The 22,226-nt window shown below is 43.1% G+C and overlaps 2 protein-coding genes across 2 annotated transcripts in view; one reads left to right on the top strand and one right to left on the bottom strand.

Moving 5' to 3' along the window:
• The first annotated feature begins 5,692 nt into the window (after positions 1–5,692).
• LOC142369954 (TNFAIP3-interacting protein 3-like) lies at positions 5,693–11,276 on the top strand. The gene is made up of 10 exons (XM_075452370.1): positions 5,693–5,773; positions 6,886–6,989; positions 7,082–7,169; positions 7,384–7,449; positions 7,536–7,601; positions 7,691–7,804; positions 7,916–8,044; positions 8,138–8,215; positions 10,382–10,507; positions 10,591–11,276. The coding sequence occupies exons 1-10, from the start codon at positions 5,771–5,773 to the stop codon at positions 10,720–10,722; spliced, it is 906 nt and encodes a 301-aa protein (XP_075308485.1). The 5' UTR covers positions 5,693–5,770; the 3' UTR covers positions 10,723–11,276.
• Positions 11,277–12,117: 841 nt separating this feature from the next.
• Positions 12,118–22,226, bottom strand: part of LOC142369902 (F-box/LRR-repeat protein 7) — a 34,354-nt gene continuing 24,245 nt past the window's right edge. The window contains exons 3-4 of the mRNA XM_075452311.1: positions 16,231–16,848; positions 12,118–14,966 (exon numbers count right to left, since the gene is read on the bottom strand). Of these exons, the coding sequence (XP_075308426.1) occupies positions 14,230–14,966; positions 16,231–16,848 (1,355 nt within the window). The 3' untranslated portion in view covers positions 12,118–14,229. The remainder of the gene's footprint in view (positions 14,967–16,230; positions 16,849–22,226) is intronic.

Genomic DNA, 22,226 nt, shown 5'->3' with positions numbered 1-22,226 from the left:
CGATAAAGGCTTTTATCGATAGAAAAGATGTTTTTGCCGTCCTTCCTACAACAAGTGTGTGTTGCTTAATCTACGTCACATACTACGTTGCTCTGATTGGTTGTAGGTCTATCCAATTGAGCGAAGAGGCATTTTTTTTCTCCTGGTTCGGTTGAAACACGCCCCATACTCAAAACTCTATCCAGCTGTATCAGACTCACATTCTGACTAGAATCATGAGTATGATGTAGTCAGGCTAATGGAAAACAGCTATTTTCCTAAATTTAGCCAAACAATCAAACAGAAGGCAGCGATCCCACACAGGATGTCAACCTAAGTCTGAGTTTGAGCCATGTTTCTACATACGAATTCAGACTTTAACATTACGTTGTCCTCCAGCTGAACATGCATGTTTGGTGCCGTTTAGATAAGAGGACACATTTGTGGGCCAGTACGATCATCCTGGAGATATGAGAGGATATGAGACCTTTTTTAAAAACCCATTTACAGGCAGCTGGGGTTTTTCTGCACAAGTCTGTGGTCGCACGTTGCAAAAACCATGTGCTCACCTCAGAGAGGGACTGCTGAGTTTTCTCCAAAGGTGAAAATGTGTTGGAATTATACACTCTGCGAGCTCTTTGAGCATCAGCCAGAAGCAGTGGTTGCTTGATGTAATTATACCTCTTTATGAACGTGGGTTAAAGTAGGTCCTCAAAAATGTTTTTTCTTCTGTTTTATCTTCCTCACTCTAACCACATAGATATATCACCACCACACCCACCATGCAGCCTCCAAACATAGACTTTTGGTCTGTTGAAACTAAGGAAACGCTTTTCATGACATTTTCAGGAAATGGTATGAGACTACTCTCGGTATGTAACACTTTTCATGTCCTCATAAGCAATAATAAAATGTCATGTCCAAGGACCCGTTTCCATACATAATGATAGATTATAAACCCACCGGCCACTTTATTAGGACACCTTGCCCCCATTTAGCCTTCAGAACTGCCTTAATTCTTCGTGGCATACTTTCAACCAGGTGTTGGAAACATTCCTCAGAGGTTTTGCTCCATATTGACATGATAGCATCACGCAGTTGCTGCAGATTTGTTGGTTGCACATCTGTGATGCCTATCTCCCGTTCCACCACATCCCAAAGGTGCTCTGTTGGATTGAGATCTGGTGACTGTGGAGGCCATTGGAGTCCAGTGAACTCATTATCATGAGTTTGAGATGATATGAGCCTTGTGATATGGGGCATTACCCTGCTGGAAGTAGCCATCAGAAGACGGGTGCGCTGTGGTCATAAAGGGATGGAAAAATATATATTAGGACTGGGCAAGTTAACTCGTTATTATCGCGTTAACTCGTTAATTATTTAACGTCGACAAATATTTTATTGCGCATTAGCGCAGGTTTTGTTAGTTATTTTATTTTGTAAAAGTCTGTTACTCATAGGTGTCACACCGTGGTGAGGTTAAGTTGGGTTTTTGTCTCGTTTCATGTATTGTTTCGTCATTTCCTGTTTTATTTTGAAAGACTAACTCCCCTCTCGTTCCAGGTCACTTGCTCTTCCTCTCGTGTTCCAGTCTGATTGTGGTATGAATGATTCCACCTGTTTCCCATTACCCCTGTGTGCTTAAGAGTCTGTGTCTCCCCCTGTCTTGTGCCAGTGTGTTGTATCTGTCTCTGTATAGTGCATCATCCTAGCGTTTTGCCAAGCCCGTTTCCGAGTTCCCGTATTCCCGTGTTTCCTGGTTCCCAGTGGTAATTATCCTCGTGAGAGTGATTTTGTTTTTTCCCAGAGTAAGTTTGATAATTTTGTTTATAGTCTTTTTGTTTTCCCTCCTGGGTGGAGTGGCCTTTTTGTTTGTTAAACGTTTATAGCTTATTTCCTCCGATTTTTAGGAGAGGCTTTTCTTTTCCTCCTCAGTAGGAGTGACATTTAGTTAATAAGTAAAGTTTCATGGTCTTTTGTTTTCTCCTCTGCTAGTGGAGTGATTTTGAGTTTGGATCATTTTTATATAGATATACTTCTCCACTTTTGGAAAGTATATTCCTAGATTAATATTTCATAGCCCTTTTAGCTTCTCTCACGAGGAACTGGTTGATCTGCTGTCCTCCAAATAAAAGTCTTGGAATTAAAACCTCCTGCATCTGCGTCCTCCATTCTCTGGGTGTGACAATAGGCTTTTATTTTGTAAAAGTCTGTTGCTGTCTGCTGCGGAACCAGAAAAGAAAGTAATCGGCGGATCCACCAAACATGGAGAAGGGTACGGAACTTTTACTCGGCCATTTTCATTTTAAAGTTCTTCCAGACGGCGGAGTTGAAAGAATCAAAGTCATCTGTAAACACTGCCAAGTTGAATTGTCTTATCACAAATAATAAAACAGGGGTGGTCCGTGGTGTAGTGGGTTGAGCAGGCGCCCCATGTACAAGAGGCTATAGTCCTCACTGCAGCTGGCCCCGGTTTGAGTCCCGCATCAGACAGCCCTGTGCTGCGTGTCGTTCCCCCTCTCTCTGCCCCCTCCTTCCTCTTTCTCTGAACTTTCCTATCCATTAAAGGCACAAAAGCCCCCCCCCCAAAAAAAAACTGTGTTAAAATATTTATTGATGTTAAATAATTAACGACTTAACGCGATCATAACGAGTTAACTTGCCCAGCCCTAAAATATACACACATCTATATATATCTATATATCTATATATAGATATATATATATCTATATATATATATATATGTTAACATGTTCAATTTGACATATTTATAGAACGCGCGCATGTTAATCTTGCCTAAAAAAAAGCAAATTTTGCGTTACAACGTTAAATTCCAGTTAACTTGTTTTAACCCGGTACTAGCAGCTGGAACTAGCGGAAATGTAATTTTTTTTCCGTTACGTCACTAATTCGACTGCGACTGAAATGGAGACTCGTCAGACCAGGCAGCGTTTTTCCAATCTTCTATTGCCCAGTTCTGGTGAGCCTGTGTGAATTGTAGCCTCAGTTTCCTGTTGTTAGCTGACAGGAGCGGCCCCCGGTTGAGTTACTGTTGCCTTCCTATAATCTGGAACCAGTCTGCCCATTCTCCTCTGACCTCTTACACCAACGAGGCATTTTCCCTGGATATTTTCTCTGTTTCGGACCATTCTCTGTAAACCCCAGAGATGGTTGTGGGTGAAAATCCCAGCAGATCAGCTGTTTCTGACATACTCAGACCAGCCCGTCTGGCACCAACAACCAGGCCACGTTCAAAGTCCCTTAAATCCCCGTTCTTCCCCATTCTGATGCTCGGTTTGAACTTCAGCAGGTTGTCTTGACAACCTCTACATGCCTAAATGCGATTGGCTGATCCGCTGTCTGTGTTAACAGGTAATTGAACACTTATAAAGTGGCCGGTGAGTGTATGAGACTGGGTTCAAAGATGTGATAAAAATGCAACTTTCCACCAGTTTTAAAGGGGTGCAGGGTATACCACATTTAATGTAGGCCTACAGGCTATTTAGGGACTGTAATGGCTTAATACAAACAATTTTAGTGTTTTGTGTCTGTTGCATCAGCTTTATCAGAGATGCCGGCGACACTATTTAGATCTAATACCATCAGTATTTAGAAACGTATTGTTATAAAGCTGTTGTGATTATTACAGTAAAAATGGCAATTTTTCCAAATCTCACTGAGGCTTGTTGATGGCAAAACAGACATGAGCTGGAACCTCAGGGGTTAAGAGAAACAAGCGTCTCTGGTTGAAGTGGGATATCCCACAATATCCTGCTGAAATCTCACTAACATCTGCTAAACATACAAGAAGTGGAAGCTCCAGCTTCATTCAAACAGTCCACTCAGACACGAGACGTACATTTTATGCAGATGTGAATTTTGACACAGTGTCACTGGCAAGAATCACTTCTCTGTCTGACTGTCTGAACCTGTTTCAGGAAGTAATCTCCAATTAAAAAAATGATGATCCTTCAATAAACCTGCGTCCAAAAAAAAGGCTAAAAGACCAGCCTGGGTCAGCTAATGTGGAACGCGCAGAATCCGCCAAACTACACGGGCTTTCATGGGAAATAAAAAGCTGTTATAGATCGAGTCCCCTGCTGCAGAGTGCCGGTTACTGGAGGAGGAGCTGTGGCGTATTTTCCCCTCTCCATCTTCCTTGAAACAAGTCCGCTCTGAGTCAACATCTTTGAGAACACTCTGTATGTGAAGATTGTGCAACGAGATAAGCCTGCGTGATGTGTGATTTTCCCATAACCCAGAGCTCATTAGTTTTACATTTTGTTTGGACAGTTTTATCTTGATATTAGTGGCTCTGAAACGTATGTCTGCTGAGCGGCTGCAGTTAAACCACCCAGGAAGTGGAAAGGGACTCGGTGTACTGACGAGTTGACACACAGGGTGTTACTGCGGGCAGCCCACTGTAAAAAGAAAGAAAGAAAGAATGAATTCTACATGCCGAGTTAAGCAAACATCTTGGTCTTACACAGTTTTAAATTATTTGCTCATTAAAGGATGAAAGTCACTAGCAAGAGTGCTACAAAGACTATTCATGCAAGATGCACCACTTCATCAAACATATTAAGTTATATTGTATCATTCAGTGTTTATGTCTTATGAAATATAGCATAGAATAGAATAAAAAAAATACTTTATTCATCCCCCAATGGGGGAAATTCAAATTAGTCAAGTAGCTCAAAAAATAATTAATATTTACAATGATTGTATATTATCCTAACGCCCTCTTAGGACATCACCTGTTTCGTCCTAGCTCCTTACGCACTTATTTGTTTCCTAAATTCTTTGTTTTCTAAATTGTCTTCCAAATTTGTCTAGGTACCTAACTTACCACACTTACTCTAGCACTAGTTATGCTCTTAGCTGTTAACTAGTGGAAGGAAATTCACTTTTGATTTCTTGTGACCTGAAGTTCTTTTGCCTACGGATGTGGAACACACTTATTGTAAGTCGCTTTGGATAAAAGCGTCTGCAAAGTTACCGTACTGTCATGTAATGTAATATTAACAACAACAACAATAATACCAATTCTAATAAAACATACTACTACTAACTAACTAATAATAATAAATGACTAAATAAAAAAATAAATAAATCAATTTGAGAAGAACTCAGCAGTCACTGTTAAATATGCCATAATACTCAATGAAAGAGGTATTTCTGTTTATCCATTTAGTTTCATATCGGGATGCATTGATGGATTAAGTGTATTGCTTCATTATATTCATATCACATTTGATTAATAATCACCAGTTGTATTTAAAGGCTGAGTTTTTTAAGAACAGTTTTAGATGACAGCAGAATATCGCGTTATTCCTACGCGTTTTAAGTTTTTAACGTGGAATTTGAAAGCCTTTAACACGCAAAAAAAAAAAGAAGAAAAAAAGGCGAATGGGGGACATCGTCTCGAAAAACCTTGTGCTGTAGTGTGTGATTTTGATTTATTTCTATATTTATTTTATTTTTTGCAGTGTGGTGGCAGATTTTTCTCTTAGTCATCGATTCGTACTGTAAACACGTCGTTAATTACCGCACGAGCTGTTGATCAACTGCTTGTACTTTCCTTTCCTTCGACAAAAGACCGTCAGAGGAGCTCGTGTAACTACGCGAGCCCGCAGAGGGAATCCCGGCGTCTGATTGGACGGCGCCGGTTTTATCAGGCCACAGGGGTTCCTCCTCACAGCTTAAACCAGCAAGGCAGCGAGGCGGAAAGTCACATCACGGCTCCCGTAGAGCGACCTGCGCGACTTGAAAAACGTTTCGGAGTAACAGTATGGTGAGTTTGTTCACTTTAACGTTGACTTTTGTGATTTGGACGGTTTAGAAAAAAATAATAAAGCTGATTTTCTATTGTCTGACATAGCCTATAGGGACAGCAATACATTCCAATTAGTCATTTCCATTCTAATACCTCCAATAAGTTAAAAAAAAAAAAAAGAGACAGAAGTCAGTTCAATCACTGGTTTTTACTTTTTTTAATTTATTTTTTATGGTTTAATGAAGATATTTAACATCTTACACTATGGAGCTTGTAGTTTATGAATATGACTTCTCATAAGTGTGAGTAGGTGAGATGAATTACATTATTGTGGGTTTGTCACTGAGCAAACTCAGCTCTCTGTGTCAGCAGCACACCTCCATGATGTGCCAACACAACTCCAGGGTTAAACAACCAGTGGTTATTTGAATTGTATATGACTAATTGTATGTGATAATCTTCCTCTCAACCTAAAAAGGCTGAAGTGGGTATCGGAAACGGATGAGTCAATCTCTTTTATTTGTTGCGATTCATGTGTTTTCCTACGTTCTGGCTTTCCTTTTTGGTGGTCTTCAGTTTAATTCTTGCTCATTAGTTAATCTCCTGTTTTATTTTGTAGAGTTTTGCCTCCTTTGTGTACGCAGTCCTGTATTCCACCTGGTTTCTGTTTCTGATTAGGGCTCACCTGTATCTTCAGTATATTTCAGTTGTTCCTTGTCGGATCATTCTGTCAGGGTCAGCGGAGGAGGAAAAGCCATTTACAGACTATGGAGAGATGAGGCCCAGCTAGCGGATGGGCTTGAAGCTTTTATTAATCCCAAAAGACACAGAACGTTGAGAAAATACAAAAAGAGAAAACCGTAGGAAACCATAAACATGAAGCTTGAAATGTGGAACGATCAGACGAGTAAGGGATGATTGAAATAAAAGAACATCTTTTAGGCTGACCAATGGTTTCTACATTACATCATATGTGACACCCAAAGTGTGCTGTTTTCTTGGCTATTACAAGAGTTGACTGTAGAGGCGATTACTTTTTTTGGATCATGACACAAACATGTTGAGAAACACCTTCCAAGGTTTTTAAATGACGGTTATTAAAGTGTATGTTATCCTCTATGTTTTCACAGTCCCTGCATAAGAGCTCAATGGACAGGCCGCCCACGAGGACGCCACAGTCTGCAGATATTAGACAGAGCCACAGACTGTATCCATCGCTGCCGAACATAAACAGGTGAGACACATCACATCACCAAGGGCTACTTTTGGGTGATCAATCCAACTGTTTTTTTTAATGATTTTTGCGCTCAAATCACATGATTTCAGGTATGAGTTCTGTTTGCCGGTCGGCTCCAGCGGAGAAAAACTACAAACAGCTGCAGAGTTTCGTCCACATCTGCTGGAAGACACACAGGTTGGTGATTTGATCACTTTTCTATTGTTGTGATTCCCTGAACCCCAAGGAAACAACATTGTTCTTAGAGTTACCGCAACAGTGTGCAGCAAAACTTCCAAAAGTGTGTAAAAGGAAGTCGGTGGATGTGGTACTGTTGCATAACTTGGCTGCTTATGAATGCACTTCATGCTACATTTTAATGGTTCCTCTTTTTCCCTTTTGGGTGCTTCAGTCAGAGGAGGTTTGTGATATCAACATGAAAGCACAGATTCTTGTCATGGAGGAGCAGAAGAAAGAGGTGAGCACATTTCAGATCTGAGATTTATCAACACATGCGCGCACAGTCATCACCAACAACACTCACATCCTTTCTCTTTTACTCAGCTTCTCTCCATTAATAAGAAATGGGCAAAAGAGTACAGGACCATGTCTCAGTATTACAAGGAGGAGGTAAGAAAGACTAATTCTGCTTGTCGGATCTTTTCCTATTGTTTTACGTAGATGTCCATGAAGTGACCTTTTCTTTTGCTGATTCCCAGATCAGAGTTTTAAAAGCATTACAGCACCACGATCCCTCTGAGGAAGAGACGAGTGACGAGGGAGAGAAGCTCAATACGTCGCGTGAACAGCTGAAAGTGAAGACAGACACGCCGGTAATTGCAAAACACACATTTTTTTTCAGACATTTCTGTGGATTTTATCGTTTGACTTCTGAACTTGACGGTTTCCTCTTTGGAATTTTTTATTTATTTATTTTTTCACAGACTAGAGAAGGTGAGGTCACCTCGGAGTTGCTGACAGCAGAGAGAGAAACCAAAGAGCTGCGACTGAAGAACAGCACTCTGACGCGCAGGGGCCAGCATCAGCGGGAGGAGATCCAGCGACTCAACAAGGTGAGGCTGCAGCTGCAAACACACACCGGGCTTCAACTTCGACACACACCTGTGTTGGAGGGTCATAACAGCAGCAATGATGTGCTTGTGCAGGCTTTGGAGGAGGCTCTTCTGACATCTCAGCCCCTCGGTGGGAGCAGTGAAACACTACAAGACATCTGGAAACATCAGGTAAGTTTTCACCAGCAACGGCAGCTTGAATTTTTGGGGGAATTTCCTAAAAAGAAGCCCCCCCCAAAAAAACTTTTGAAGTTGTGGAAAAAAAGAACCCGTCAACCCGTCAGGTGCAACATGACAGAGAGTGACTCATATCTAGACTACATGAAAAGCTCACGGCTGACACACGACTTAAGTTCGAGATATTGAAACTGTTTCCAAAACAGTCGGACTTTTGTGAAAAATATGAAAAAAACAACAATCAAATGATTTATAAATTATTTCAAACAAATCTCACAACTAATTAGGTGAACGGGCAACAAATTGGTTACATATTGGTGTATGAAAAGAGCACCTTAAAGAGGCAGAGTCTCTGAGAAGTAAAGATGTGGAGGGTTTCATCACTTGTGAAAATTTGAATATTTAAAGAATTTGGGGATTTCAACATCTGCATCATAAAACATCAAAAGTTTCGGAGAATCCAGAAAAATCTGCATAATAAACAAAAGTGAAAGCCACTGCCGAGCGGTTAAGCTTCTTTGGTTCTCAGGTACGTGGTTGGAATGTTCAACCACGTACCCAAACTATGGGTTACTTTCAATGTCCTCGACAATTTGTGGGTGAAGGCACAGTAGAAAGGTAGGAAAGCTCTATGACAATGCTGAAAACATTGTGCAGGATGTGTTCATTATCACAAAGATCTGTAGGTTTGTGCCTCCCACCATCTTCTCCTTCCTCTTCAAAAGCATTTGTGGCAAAGTCAAAGTGAGCTCGTATTTCCATTTCCACACCAGGACTTTGATTTGCTGACTAAAATCAAATGATGTCTTGGTCAGGAACGGACTAATGAAAACATAGCAGTCGCCTTGATTTGGATGAGGTTAAAAATGCCATGTCCTCCAGGCTAAAGAGGAAGGGGGTCCCATCCAGTTTGTCATCAGCACACGGCTCAAAGATTCTCTGACCCGAGTTCAATTAGAATGGACTGAGGTGAAGTGGAAAAATGTCCCATGGACCGGTCTGATGAATCAAAATGAAAACTTTTTCGAACACTGAAGAGGAGAGAAACCCTTCAGCTTATCAGCACAGTTCAACAGCCAGCCTCGGCTACACCTACATCTAAAAAGAAGCCTAACTTGGAGCCCAAAACCAGCCAAAAACCGACCAATATGGGGGCATATAGTTCAGCTGCCTCTTGTATACACATGTCGACCACAATATTATATAATCAAGTAACAAGTAGATGTTTGCTGCTGCATGAAGGTTTTTAAAATGTCACATATTGTAACTTTATGCCTCTTCCACGCACATGTATGTTCGGTCCATACTTCAGTCGACTGTGGCCCCTGGTGTTCAATGTGAGGAAATGCATTATTTTTCAGGAAACAGGATTTAATGGAATGCAGGCAGAATGACACTCATAACACAAGAGGAGCACAAGTTAAAAGATGTCTGTCTGCTCATGGTCATTTTTGTGGAAATAAAGCGTTAAAGTTGAATAATATAAACTGACTTTGGAGCAGCAAATGCTGCCATCCAGGCGACGTCTTTTTTAGGGAAGATTTAGCAACATTCTGCACATATTAGCTTTCATAATGCTGAACTGATATGCGGGCCAGACATCCCATTCGTTGAAATCATTTGGCACAAAAATAACAGAGGAGGGTCCAGACTGTTAGGCAGCTGAAAACCTTCTCCTCCATCTTTCTAAATAAGATCAGCATCGGCGATGACGGTGCATTAATACACGAGGCGTGATTGAACTGTGAAGGCGCGAGCGATAGACGAAAGTTTCAGAGCAGTGTTTGTCGTCTTATTCAGAGAACGTCTTGCTCATTTCAGCAAGATTCTGTAAAAGGCTGCAGAAACATTTGGAGCATTATCACATGAATAATACAAGAAAAGAGGCTTCTTACTGTTGAGAGTTAGGGGGAAAACCTTTCACTTTGAAAGCAGCTGTTGGTCTCCTCAGTTGTTAAACACTTGTGATGAAGCAAAGTAGTAAGCTTTCCCTTGTATTTTAACAGCACAACTGTCTTTATATAAAGCTAAATTGGCTGAACATTGTTCCCACAAGAGCGGTGAAGCAAAAGATGTGAAAGCTGTGGGTTTAATGGCATCTATTGCTCTCAGATTTCCACTTTTGTCCTCATGCGATGTTTCTTTGTCATTCTTGCTCAGGCCGACGTCTACAAGGAAGACTTTTTGAGAGAGCGCAAAGACAGGGAGATGCTGAAGGACAAGTATCTGGAACTGGAGAAAAGGTTCAAAAAGGTTCGGGATGAGCTGCGTGTCGTCAAATCCCAGGTACGTTTAAAGATCTTTACGCCTGCACTTTTCCACATTTAGCGAGGCAGACGTATTTATGGCGTGTGCGTGTGTTCTCTCAGGTGACATGGACTCAACCAGAGCACCGCTGTTCCTGCACAAATCGAGCCAAATGTCCCAACTGGGAAGTCCGCTCAGTTAACCAGCAGCACAACCAGCTACAAAGATGCTACAACACGGACGGCAAACAGTGAAACTCACCAGCCACACTCAGTGTTTAAGTGCTAATACTTAGAGCACTTTATCACAAGTTGAGCACGAGACAATGACAGTTTATGAGGCAGGACAGCGTCGGGGAGGACTGTCTGCTGCAGCGTCAGGTCCTTGAAGAGACATCAAATACTGCATTGCCAAAACACTAGACGTGGATTGTATTGAAACAAGCTGCAAACAGACGGGTTTTTACTGTTAACAGTTCCTGTAACAACGGTATTTCTTCAACAAAAGGAGGACTAAAGCATCCCTATCATTTTCTGACTTCTGATACACTAGTTTACCTTCGTGGTTTTCAGCCACTCACAGGACGGGAGGAAGGATGCCGCCGTCTCAGCCTCCTATACGTTTCCTGGAGCAGTCATTTTGTTGCAGGTACTCGGTGTCGATACTTTTGCACCTGAAGGCCGTAAAGGCCGAAGAAATGTGTTGTAGGAGAAGAAGAACATTCATTTTGTACAGTATATTTAAATGATTATATGTCATGTATTTTCTCCTGGTTCCTGTTTATTTATAAAGAGAACAAAGCACTGAATGACATGTGTGGTTTGGTACAGTTTCACAGACATTTAGATGTGTATTAAGAAATTGCTCTCTTTGCATCTCACTCACTGGATTTCTATTGATACATTTATCCCTGATAAACACAAATCTGCTGTTTTTATATTTATCAGTTGGCTTATGTTATTTCTTGAACATTCTAGAGAGGCGAGGCAAGCACATTGCTGTAGGATACTCAGTATATAATCTAAAGAAGTTAGTTAATGTCTAATGTAAGGCCACAGTGTAAATAAGTAATAGCAAAAGATTTTTAAAGAAAGAAAACTTCTTGTTGCAGTTGATATCTGAAAGAGTTCTGATTATTATTGCGTCAGTGTATGTTGGTAATTTGTATGTCTGTTTTGTGGAACACAACCTCGACCTTAAGGGGCAGGACCTGTTAGGAAATAAAAGATTTTATCCATAGAATAACTAAACGTAAAAAAAATCCCACCCAACAGTAGCAAAGCTCAGATTAAGTGCTGAAACGAACCCACTGAAGCTGGATATCTGGTCCAAAAATCCCCGTTTCTGGATGCATTTTCACCTCCAGAATTTATTTCAGAAGAACCAGAAAGTGATGAGTCACCTGAGGAATTTTGGGGTAACTCGATACCAACTTGAATGAGAAGAACTGAGAAACCACAGACTTTTGGTGCCCTCTACTGGTGAGCACCAGGAAGTGGAAAAGATTGAATACAGACGTGTATTTAGTATCTATATATATATATATATATATATATATATATATATATATATATAAGCAATCTCAAAGGGAAATTAGAGAGTAAAACATTTGATAACTCATTGATTAAAAATAGTACAGAGACAACATATCAGATGTAAAAAGTGACTCATTTTATTGACGTTGTTTTTCTTTTTAAACACATGCTTATTTTGAATTTGATACCAGCAAAATGTTTCATAAAACTGGAACAGGGCATATGTAGCTCTACCATGAATGAGTCCATGAAGAGATTTCCACCACAGTGCCGTCTGAGGCCTGGAGGATGGTTTTCAGCCTTGTGTCTTGTGTTCAGAGGTCTCTGCAGAGTCTCTGAAGGCTCCACAAGCAGCACTGCATTTAAAACCAGACACGATTTTGGTGTTGAGATCATTGCACGGTTCAACAACACTTCTAAACATCATTGTCAGTGGACGTATTTCACCAGTGCATAAAACTCTACAATGTAAAGAAGAAAACTATAAGAAAAAAAAAAAGGTCCAGAAACAGTGCTGCCCTCTCTGACCCGAGTTCATTTAGAATGGACTGAGGTGGAGTGGAAAAATGTCCCATGGACCGGTCTGATGAATCAAAATGAAAACTTTTTCGAACACTGAAGAGGAGAGAAACCCTTCAGCTTATCAGCACAGTTCAACAGCCAGCCTTGGCTACACCTACACCCAAAAAGAAGCCTAACTTGGAGCCCAAAACCAGCCAAAAACCGACCTATATGGGAGCATATAGGTCAGCTGCCTCTTGTATACACATGTCGACCACAATATTATATAATCAAGTAACAAGTAGATGTTTGCTGCTGCATGAAAGTTTTTAAAATGTCACATATTGTAACTTTATGCCTCTTCCACACACATGTATGTTCGGTCCATACTTCAGTCTGACACGCAGACTGTGGCCCCTGGTGTTCAATGTGAGGAAATGCATTATTTTTCAGGATACAGGATTTAATGGAATACAGGCAGAATGACACTCATAACACAAGAGGAGCACAAGTTAAAAGATGTCTGTCTGCTCGTGGTCATTTTTGTGGAAATAAAGCGTTACGGTTGAATAATATAAACTGACTTTGGAGCAACAAATGCTGCCATCCAGGCAACGTCTTTTTTAGGGAAGATTTTGCTTGATTCAGCAACATTCTGCACATATTAGCTTTCATAATGCTGAACTGATATGCAGGCCAGACATCCCATTCGTTGAAATCATTTGGCACAAAAATAACAGAGGAGGGTCCAGACTGTTAGGCAGCTGAAAACCTTCTCCTCCATCTTTCTAATTAACAGCATTTGGCCTACAGAACTGCAGCGTTGTAAGAAGACAAGCTGAAACACAGTAAGACACGGGTTCCTGTCCCAGCCTCTTTCGCCTTGTTATCCTGGCATCAAATCCATAACAAGGACATGTTTAAAAGCCCTGTTTCAGCATCTTATATGTTGCCTCGGTGTGTGAAAGTGTGAAACCTCATAACTGGAATTCCTAGATGCTCCCTGTTACCTCAAGACTCATAAACATGTCGATTTTTGAAGAAGTTTATTGGCACAGTCATAGCAGCAATGTGTTCCTGTTTATTTCCAACAATATCTTTTCGATTGGCACTGAAATTCCTCTGGGGTAGTGATAACAATCCGTGATAAACTAAATATGACACTTTGTGCGCCGCTGGAGTGATTGTCCGTGCAACTGCATAAAGTGCATCTGCACACAACCCAAAGAAAGCGTCCCCACATCTGCCTTGCTGCTACTCTGCTGCTACATTCTCAGTGATTTAGTCTGCTGATACGAGCCGTTTATAAATAGCTGGAGTAATGCATGATAGTGATTATGCTTTAGGGCCTAAAGGTGATGATGACTCTTAAAATAAAATATATATTACAAAGCTTTAAGATGCTAACACAACTGTACCCAGTGCTCAATGTTGTAGCATGTTGTTACAATGCAAATTACGATGCCGGGGGAGAAGGGAATATACTGAAATACTGTACTTCTCTGCCTTTTTACAGATAAATACGTTAAATACATTCTGTCGAAGTATTTTCAAAAGGACAGCATTTACAGCCGCTGGGCCGATGTTAAAAACTCAAAGTTTCTGGCCAGTATTGCACGCCAGTTTTCAACCAGTTCTGACACATCGGCCGCAGGACTCTGCCAACACCTTAGCAGGAATATTACAACATCCACTTGTCAGGGGACCGGTCCAACAACTCCCGCCTCAGTAGAAGGCCGGGTTCGTGTGCTCGATGACGCAGCGCCTACAGTGGCGTCTGACGAACCGCAGAGCCTCAGGCGACACCTCGCAGTCCTGCACGTTAAGAAGCTGCAGCTCGCAGCAGTTGGCTGCCAGAGCTTTGAGTCCCCGGCCCGTCACGCTCTCGCAGGCTCTGAGGCTGACCCGCCTCAGGCCTTGGCAGTACATGGCCAGCTGCTCCAGCCCGCTATCCGACACCAGCGGGCACTTACCCACATCCAGAGACTTGAGTTTGGGGCAGCTCCTTGCCAAGTGGCCCAGGCCGTGATCTGTGAGCCCCTCGCAACCTCTCGCGTTTAAGTAGCGCAGTCTCGGGCAGTAGCGGGCCACGTAGCGCATGCCCACGTCTGTGATGCGGGTGCAGTGGGCCACGCTCAGGTAGCGCAGGCAGCCCTCCAGACGGGCGACCTCGCGCAGGCCGAAGTCTCCCACCAGGCGGCAGTCACTGAGACTCAGCTCCCGTATCGAGGGGCAGTGGAGAGCCAAGTGGCGCAAGGCTTCATCTGTGAGTCTGGTGCAGCGGCGCAGATACAGGTGGGTGAGGCGGGGGCAGTGCGAGGCGATGGTGCGCAAACCTTCGTCCTCGAGTGAAAAGCAATCGGTCATGTCGAGGAAGTGGATGGAGATCTGCTGGCCGTGCATGGGGGACAGCTGCAGCGAGGCCTCCTGGGTGAGGCTGATGCACGTCACCTTGGAGCAGCCTGGAGGACAAACAAAGGGAGAATTCCATCGCTTATTGTACTTAGTTTGATACATTAAAGAACACTTCAGTAGTGGATGTGAATGCATATTTCTTCATGCTATGAAACCGTAGTAAAAAAAAAAAGCGAAATAGCTCAAACCAGCTGCGAAACAGACAGTTTTTTTTTGTTACTGATTCAAACGCGATCAATACAGCACACTGATCATAATGACACGTGGTAAAACTTTATGCACTTGGTATATCTTGTGAGAGGACACCACCTTTTGAATGGGAGTCTAGCGGAGAGAGAGATGTTCTGCAGCCAGCATCTAGTGGCCATCAGTGGCATTGCACCTCACGTCTGACATCAGATGCCTGTTACTATCTTCTATTCACATTGTGTGGTTGCAGTTGAGTGCCAGAAATCAGACTGTGTGTATAAATCTCTTCTAAAATTGTATTGGAGCAGCGGCCTCATTTACCAAAGCATTGTAAACAAAAAAGGGGGAATATGAAAAAGGCTGTAACCCTATGAAGATACCCACTTGATAGGTTTGGAGGTTATTTTTGCACAGAATGAGCGCAGCATGAGTACAGCAACCAGAACTGTGAATGTGTGGGTGTGTGTGTGTGTGTGTGTGTGGGTGCATATAAGTGAGACTAAGTTAAGTTTTTTGCCACTTGAGGGCGCTAGAGTAAAACCTGCTGGATTTAGTTACACGCCTGATTCTTTTTTAATGCAACTGTGGCCAGCTGGTAGAGCAGAAAAAAAAAATCAAAGCCTTTTATCCTTAACATTTAAATTTAGACTTGATTTAAGTACTTTAATATCTTTAAAATGAAAGCCACCAGTTTTCTTTTTTTCGGGCTGGTTCTACAACAAGCAGATTGTTTCCTGGTGCTAATGGTGCAGACACCGCTCTGCCAGTCCAGACCAAGTCAATGTTATTTGTGCCACTTCCTTAATGAAAGCAGCAGACCGCTCCTCCTATTCATGTGGAGCTAAGTTCTGCTCTCAGCTACAGAAAGCCTCACTTCTCCCATATGGGGAGCTGCAGGTTGGCAGAGCTTCTCCTGCTCCTCTAATGATTCCACCAGCTTTACAAGAAATAACTGAAAAGCACTCAGTGGAGGAATTCCTTTGAGGTAAATCCACACATATGCGTGATGCAAGGTGAAAGTCACTCCTTAATAAAACCGAGTGAGTCTGCCTGAGGCTTATAATCAAAGTAAGATGGCTTCTATGGCCTGTTACAGATCATGAGGTGCATTTATCTCCTTACCTGAGAGGTTCAGGTGCTCGAGGCTGGGGCAGCGGGACACCACCTCAAACACAGCCTCATTTGAGATGTTGTAACAGCCGGCCACCTCCAGGCGCCGCAGCTCAGGGCAGCACTGCGCCACCACATGCAGCCCCCGGTCGGTGAGCCTCTTGCACCCGTTGACCACCACCGTCTCCAGCGTTAGGCACACGTTCGGGGTGTCCTGGCACAGCCGGTGGGTGAGGACCCTGATGGCACGGTCTGCGTGGAGCAGCTCCCCCGTAAGCCGGACGGTGCTCCACAGCCTCGGGTCCCACGCCAGGTTGTACCATCGGCGGCAAACGCGTGCGCAGCGGCACAGCTGGTTGGTGGGAAGGTGGGAGAAGATCTGCAGGAGGGCGTGGTCGGGTAGGAGGTCGATGGGGGCGTGGCTGTGAGCCTTGGACTGTCTGGAGCGAGTGTGGCCGCCGGGCTGAGGGTGGATCACGGCCACGGTCTCGGTGGGAGCGGAGGAGGAGGTCGAGGAGTTGGTTTCATGGCCGTTGCTGGACAGAGCAGGTGAGGAGAGAGAGGAGGACTTGGACGGGAGGATCAAACCCGGGCTGGGGGTGCTCAGCGTTCTCGTGCTGGTCTCTAAACCTGAATGCAAAAAGGACGAGACAATGCAGAACATTTTTAAGTGTCTTTAAGGTTTGATTCAGGGGTCAGGGTCAGCAAATCCAATTATAGTTTTTATCCCAGAATTATTGTTTATGTTGGTTTTTCTAAACACAGCTTAAACTGATGAACAAGGAGACTCTGCTGTGCTATGCTCAACATTATGTGTGTGCCACGAAGCTATTTCCTTTTTTTATATCTGTTACTTTAATGTCTTCAAACACATTACTTAGTGTATGATGATGAAGCACTGCTGGAACCGAGAAGGACGGATTTTTTTGGTGGGATCAAGCCATCATTGCCCTGACTTCTGTAGAGTAAATAAGGTTCAAATCTGTCCTGTTTCCATCTCTGCCAATCAGAGCAAAGAATTCCCTACCAGTGACTACAATCGTCATCCGACTCATGAATGCATGCCAATTCTAGACTTTTGTCACTCAAGACAACTCTGATGTTGGTGGGTTTTCAGAACGATGCTTCATTGATGGCTGGTGTTTGACCCAAACGCTGGACAGGTGAACAAAGGCTTTATTGGAAAACTAAGGTGCTTCAAAGGCAGGAACAAACTACAAATGAAACTAAACAGAAACAAAAGCAGGACAAACCGACGAAAGGAAAGGAAAGGAAAGGAAAGGAAAGGAAAGGAAAGGAAAGGAAAGGAAAGGAAAGGAAAGGAAAGGAACAAAACCAGGATGACGTCTAATGATCGGCATAGAAAATGTAAAAAAATTGAAAACTTGTAGTGATTTATACATTTTCTTTGACTTTTATTTATAGTATGCACCCAAGATATGTCCAGTTTTATCTCAACAACTTAATTCAACATGTTAATGTGCATCTGGTTAAGAAAATGTTTTTTTAAATTAACTAATGAATTATTTTCCTCCCATGATCCCCACTGTGTGTGTGCTGGAAAGGACACGATGTCACATCAAATCAGGTGAAAGCCTGAATGTGTGGCGCAGGCTTCACAGCAACGGTACACACAAGCTGCTATCACCAGTGAGGAGGAGTTTCCATGGATCTGCTTATCGTGTTTTGGGATGTTTGGGGAAAAAACGTGTCACTTTATCTGCCAGGCGTCGGGGCAGCAGTCGCAGGGCCTCTTCATCAGATGAACTGTGCGGCTTCAAAGCGGAGCAGCGCTGTGCGCCGTAAACACTGAGGCCCTCCTGACAGATGTGCGCCGATTGTCTGAAGCTGTGAGAAGAGGCGGCTGGATCTCATCACCATTAGCCGTGGTATCAGATCTGATTCCACGAGTTGTCCCATCACCCCGAGACACTGACTGATCTCCTCTGATTTGATCTTGTCCAAGCTGGAGGAGTTTAAGGCGGACTGATAGTCATTACTGAGGATGTTTTAAGAAATGAAGATGTCGCTTACAGCTGTACAAAAAAAAAAGGTGACTCATCTTGTTGTTGTATGAGATAGTCAGTGTTATGAGATGATGAGAGCACGCCAGGATGAATTTCTCACCATGAGTCGTCCACACAAAAAGATATAAAGAGTGTGACAACTGTAAAGTCTGTAAAGGGGCCATTTTACCAACAAAAAGCTTCAATATTAGTACAAAAGGAAAGTCTGTGGGGATGATTCAGACTTCAACAACCTGTGACCTGGTGAAGCTGAATTAACAACAGTCTTACTAAAGCCCTATTCAGACGGGACTAGTTTAATGGGGGGACCTGGGGTAAAGTAATAATAACCGGGAAATCTAGTCCCGTCCGAACGCGCCATGTCAGTAAAGATAGCGGTCCGGAGTATCTACCATAGGTAATACTAATCCCGTGCGAATGCGACCTTCGGTAATAAGTACGGAATATGTCGTCACATCCTTTGAAAGAGAGAAACAATTAGGTGTGTCTGTTTGCAAACATGGAGGTTCTGGATGAAGCGCTGCTTGCAAGCACGCATGGTCGGCGCCATGTCTGTTTACAGATGGGGTTTACGGAAGTGAAATGAAGACATGCATGGCATCCAGGATGTGACGATTGTGCGTAACCAACAACTCCTCCCATGTTAGATGAATATTACAGGGATTTCTTGTCCCGTCCGAATTGGTCATTTCTTCTCCCTGGCGTCGTCTGGTTAACCAACATTACCATACGTCCCCCCATTGAACTAGTCCCATCCGAATAGGGCTTAAGACTGGACGGACTACCATTAGTTCGTCATTCCTTCAACGGATTCTCTTCTCAGGGTGGCAGGAGGCCTGAAGCCTGTGCCAGCTGCTGTGAGGCGAGAGGTGGAGTAGATCCTGGACAGGTCATCAGTTAAAGTTCCAGCCAACTGCGGAAAAAGCCCACAGAGAGAAAAATCCAAATTCCAACCCAGAACCTTCCTTCTGTACGATGGAAGTGATAACCGCTGCACCTCCGTTCTGCTGTGATAGCTTTATCGTGAGCCCAAAAAAACCAAATCAAGGATTCTTTTTAACTTTTTAACTTTTTTTCCAGTAAAACCTTGATGTACGGGCAGAATTAAGCCCCGTTAGGAAACACTCTGCCAACCGATAGTGGAAACACGCCATTATTTCAGTGTTTCCACTATGCAGTCCGGTAAGGGTCGGGTCGGAACGGTTCGCTTATTTCAGTGTTTCCACTACCACGAAAGCGTACCAGTCCCATGGAACCCGTTACCATTTTGGTAACCCTTCTGCTTGAGGTACCTAGCACACAGGACCGGTTCCAGGCTCTGCTCTCCGTTGTTGGTGAGGAGGCTGTGCAGCGGGAGCTCGATGGCGCTGTGCCAAACCAAAAAGTTTTCCAGCTGATTGCCGCAAAAATGGCAGAGAGCGGTTTCAACCAGACCGCGAGCAGTGGGACGCAAGCTGATCCCAAAGCGTCCCGACCTGTACTGCACCGATACGAAGTGACCCGAACTGTACTGACAGTGGAAACGAGGCTTTAGGAACGTGCTTTGGTTCTGTTTCTGAGCTCTGTGTGTGTTCTCGGCAACAGTAAGGTTCTGATACGTGTTATTTGTTGATGCTGAGCCCACTTTAATCAGCTGTGGTTCTAGCCTGCTGTATTTTGTTCTTGAATTGATCAAGAACAGGAGCGCTGGCTGTTGGTTCATTCAGACGGAACTTCATTGGTGAGTGGATGTTTTTGGACCAACGGTCAGCTGTTTCTGTACAGAATGTCAGTATCTATGAGAAATGGCCGGCATCCTGTCTGTCATGTGGATTTGTGCACTGGGACTGACAGCTGGGCAGTGACGCCGTCCGAGCATTCGTCCTGCCGATCTTTATTCCAGACCTCGGTCTCAGTCTGCCTCCCAGCTCGCCGCTGATGACATCCACAGACCCATCCTCTCGGGAACATGTCATCTGATTCACGGCTACTTTAAAACCGCCTCCTGTGGGTCTTAAAATTCGCACTCGCATCCAAATCCAGGTAAAATCGGAGGCGACGCAGTTAAAATAAAAACAAATCTCACGTTCAGATTTGAATCCGACATCAGGAGGTTGTTGAGAGTTAGCCGTGGCACACGGCTCGCCTCAGTTTGGGTTTACTGCTGCACATTCTTGTGGGTGGTCTGTCTATAATTAGTTTGGTTTCTCTGGGGTCATCTAGCTTATGTTGGCAAATACATTTTTACAGCAATAAATAATTTTGAAAGGATTTTACTGCCTGAGTTCATTATAAACATTATGGATATTCCACCCGTTGGAATATCCATCAGGTTTCAGAGCCAACCGTAGATCAGCTCTAATCAAAGTAATCAGTGACCTCGAGAGATTGACAGCGACTCACTTTTGATTCAACGGCCTCATGATTCAGTTTGTTTAACATTATACCTAAGAGACACGAGTTGGTGGTTTTAAATCAACTGAAAGAAAATTTTATTTCATGGGGTCCATTAGGGCCACTTCTTGGTCCATTTTCCTTCAACCTTTCCTTGCTCCCACTTGGTAATTTCATAAAGAATTATAATATATCTCACCATTCATACGCTGATGACATGCAGTTGTACTTATCTTAGTCATCCAAACTATTTAGAACTGAACTGAGGCAGAAAATCTGTTCTTACCATTGTCTCTAAAACAGAGTGAGCCACTCAGACCTTTGGTATCATTTTGGACACTGATGTCAGTTTTAAACTGCTTTCTACCATCTAATAAATATTTCTGAAGTTGCCATTTTTTATCTCAAACTGACTAAAAGTTGATTCACGCACTCGTATCGACCAGGTTACGCTTCATCTGCAGGATTATCCGAAACAATGTGTGTGACGACTTCAGCAGCAGCAGTTCTTACACAAACACATCACTCCAGCACTGCAGTCCCTCCATCGGCTTCCTGTTCAATACAAATCAGTTTTAAAGTCATCTAACTAGTCCATAAAGCACTTAACAGTTTGCCAAATATGTCCTGGCAGTAGAGCAGCTAAGTTATCATCTTTAATAATCCCAATTATTGCTATCGTGCTTCCGTGCTACCTTGGACTGTATTTGTGGTTTTCCAGCATCAAACCAGATGCTGCGCAAACACCAAACAGTGCAAACTGGTTGAAATCAGTCAGTCTGGACGTATCCACAGAGAATGATGAAATACAAGTCAAAGTAATCCAAAAATAAATAGATAAATAAATAAATAAAGAGTCTGCACACGTCTTGCAGTGCTAAAGACGATCATATTTTCCATAAAGCTGTGAGCTGGAATTAGAGACAGGTTTTTTTTTGCTTTCGTGGTTTGATGGATGAGCTAAGCACTGCTTTGTTGTCCAATTCCAAGTAAATGCGACTGATTCAGTCTGCAAGCCATCAGCCACTGGCCAAGGAGCGACTTCCAGTGTGTGTGATTACATGTGCGACTGATCAGGGGAGTGTTTTGAACCCTGGGATACACGCAGTGCTGCTAATCAGACTGCAGCCACCCCTTCACTCAGAGATACACTTTCTCACAGCTGCTGGGAGAAGTGAAGTAAAGTCGGCTCCATCGCTGTTCGCCAGCACATGGATTACTTTAAGGAGGTTTACATGCAATCAGTCAGTGCTTCCGAGTTGATGCTGCACATGAAAATAAACTCACGTCTGAACTTTTCTCCCCGATTTCTTTAGCATCTGAGTCCCCTACATTTCTTCCATGTGATGGATCTGTTCATACAGCGATTTTGTAAAATGATGGATATTTGCACAGACATACAAGAACCAGTGAAAAACTGTCATTCAGATTGAAGACACTTTCGCAGAGGATGGAAATATTCCTTTACTAATGATGAGCAGGGTGCGGGTCATAAGTGGCGTCCTTTTTTGTTTACCTTTCATGCAAACTTTCACAATCCGCCGAATCAAGCAGCATCAAAGAAATCCGGCTAACGTTTGTCTTCTTACTTTATAACAAGAGTTTTGA

This window comes from Odontesthes bonariensis, chromosome 20 (genome assembly GCF_027942865.1).
Source record: "Odontesthes bonariensis isolate fOdoBon6 chromosome 20, fOdoBon6.hap1, whole genome shotgun sequence".
Lineage (NCBI taxonomy): Eukaryota > Metazoa > Chordata > Actinopteri > Atheriniformes > Atherinopsidae > Odontesthes > Odontesthes bonariensis.
This window is presented reverse-complemented; position numbering and strand designations above follow the sequence as displayed.